This window comes from Etheostoma cragini, chromosome 4 (genome assembly GCF_013103735.1).
Source record: "Etheostoma cragini isolate CJK2018 chromosome 4, CSU_Ecrag_1.0, whole genome shotgun sequence".
Taxonomy (NCBI): Eukaryota; Metazoa; Chordata; class Actinopteri; order Perciformes; family Percidae; genus Etheostoma; species Etheostoma cragini.
The window spans coordinates 443,915-445,931 of NC_048410.1; the positions used below are offsets into that span (position 1 = coordinate 443,915).

Here is a 2,017-nt window from a genome sequence, read left to right on the forward strand (position 1 = left end):
GGCCACAACAGACTGGTAGAAGATCTCCAACATCCTGCTGCACACGTTGAAGGATCTCAGCTTCCTCAGGAAATAGAGAAATAGAGAAATTGGAGCAATGTTGAGAGATTTCCAGAACATTTCCCATTCAAGTCTATGTGAGATTTTTTGCAGTTTTTTGCTAATTTTCGTGAATACCGCGCGGCAAATCTCTTAGAAAAGTCATAGCAAACCATTCGCCATCATTACCCACGGATCAAAGTATTGTGTGTGCGTGTTTTGGCAACGCTCCGGGACTAGTAGCGGGACAAAAATCTGGCAGAATAATAATAGGTAAGGGCAACAATGGTCTTGGCAATTAATTAAAAAGCTTTAATGTCTGTATTACTGTAACTACACAGTACTGTATGTACTGTAATTGATGTACTACTGCAGCTATAGATATATAGGCTACTGTAGCAATCTGTAATCATCATTATTCAGTACCGATAAATAATTAAACAAGTAAAAAGGGAAATAAAAATGAACAGATTTTTTTGGGGACATTCTTCAGCCTTCATTTTGACAGGACAGATGAAGACATGAAAAGGGGGGGGGGGGGGTGACATGCAGCATGGCGCCCTCTCTTCCAGCTGGGCTATCCGGGCGCCCTTCCTTTAGGCTTTTACTTTGATAAATCTCAACCGGAAGTTGTAGCTGCCCCTCGCGTCCACCGTTGACTGTAACGTTCCAGCCCGTCTCTGTGTCCATGGCGTTCGCCCTCCTTCTTCTTCTTCGTCCTCTTTAATCCCGGAGCTGCTTCATTCACGTCCCGCGAGCTGCAGCCAGCGGAGAGATGGGCGAGCAGGACGAAGACCTCGGTGAGCAGCGTTTAACAACCGGACAAAATACTTATAGAAGTACTTATAGATAGGCTACTTATATCGAGTCCAGACGGGGCAAAGCGGTATATACGTTAATAATGACGTTATAACCCGGGTTATAATAGTATATTTACCTGCTGTTCCGTTTGAAGCCGTTTCAGTGTATTTAATGTATAGTTTCAGCTAGTTTTACTTACGTAAACACGCTGTAATGTTACAAGGCAACGAGCTGAGGTGTGTGTTTGTGTGTGTGTGTATTTGTGTGTGTGTTTGTGTGTGTGTGTGTGTGTGTGTGTGTGTGTGTGTGTGTGTTTGTGTGTTGTTACTAAACTTTTAGTAAAAGTGTATGGACCTGGACCAAAGGTTGTACTGTCATGAACTGGCAGTAGTGGAATATAAGTACACATACTCAAGTACTGTTACTCATGTCCAGATGTTGAGTTACTTAAATATTCTACTTTTTACTCATCTGCCAGCTTTAGTTCCTAGTTACTTTAGGTACTTCAGTTACTAGTTACTTTAGTTACAGCCTTAATTGCTAGTTAATTTACACATTAAGATTCCTGCACACACACACATACACACACATTCACACACACACACACACACACACACACACACACACACACACACACACACACACACTCTGACAACTTTAGTTACTATTCACTGCTGCACACAACAGTAGTTTAGTAGTAGTACTATAGGTGTATTTTGTACGATTACAGTAGCAATAAGTATTGAAACGCTGAAAATGCTTGTAATGACGTTGGTCCGGGGGGGGGGGGGGGGGGGGGGGGGGGGGGGGGGGGGGCTTTCACCCCCCTTCACTTTGATCCCTTTTCCAATTGTGCTAATATCACAAAAGATACTTCAGTTTAAATTTCATGCTCATCATCACAAAAACGAAGAGAAATTTGTGGCCCTGTACACAAATCAGTTGATTACCCAACGTCACCATGAATCTGCAGCCTCCTCTTCATCCCTCACTCACTTCCTCTTCTCCCTCTTCTCTTTCACCTATTCCTGCATCTTCTTCTGTGGTCTTCTCCTGCTCTGACCCGCCTGGTCTCTCCAGTTTCACACCATCACTAACGGAGACGTTGTAGAGCGTCCTCTGGTGGACAGACTATGCAACGCCATCACTAACAGGGACGTTGTAGAGCGTCCTCTGG

The 2,017-nt window shown here is 43.8% G+C and overlaps 1 protein-coding gene across 2 annotated transcripts in view; it reads left to right on the top strand.

Moving 5' to 3' along the window:
- The first annotated feature begins 670 nt into the window (after positions 1-670).
- The window catches only part of LOC117943102 (protein SSUH2 homolog), a 13,907-nt gene continuing 12,560 nt past the window's right edge, over positions 671-2,017 (top strand). For both annotated transcript variants that reach the window (XM_034869027.1, XM_034869026.1), the window contains exon 1: positions 671-839. In XM_034869027.1, the coding sequence (XP_034724918.1) occupies positions 815-839 (25 nt within the window). In that variant the 5' untranslated portion in view covers positions 671-814. The remainder of the gene's footprint in view (positions 840-2,017) is intronic.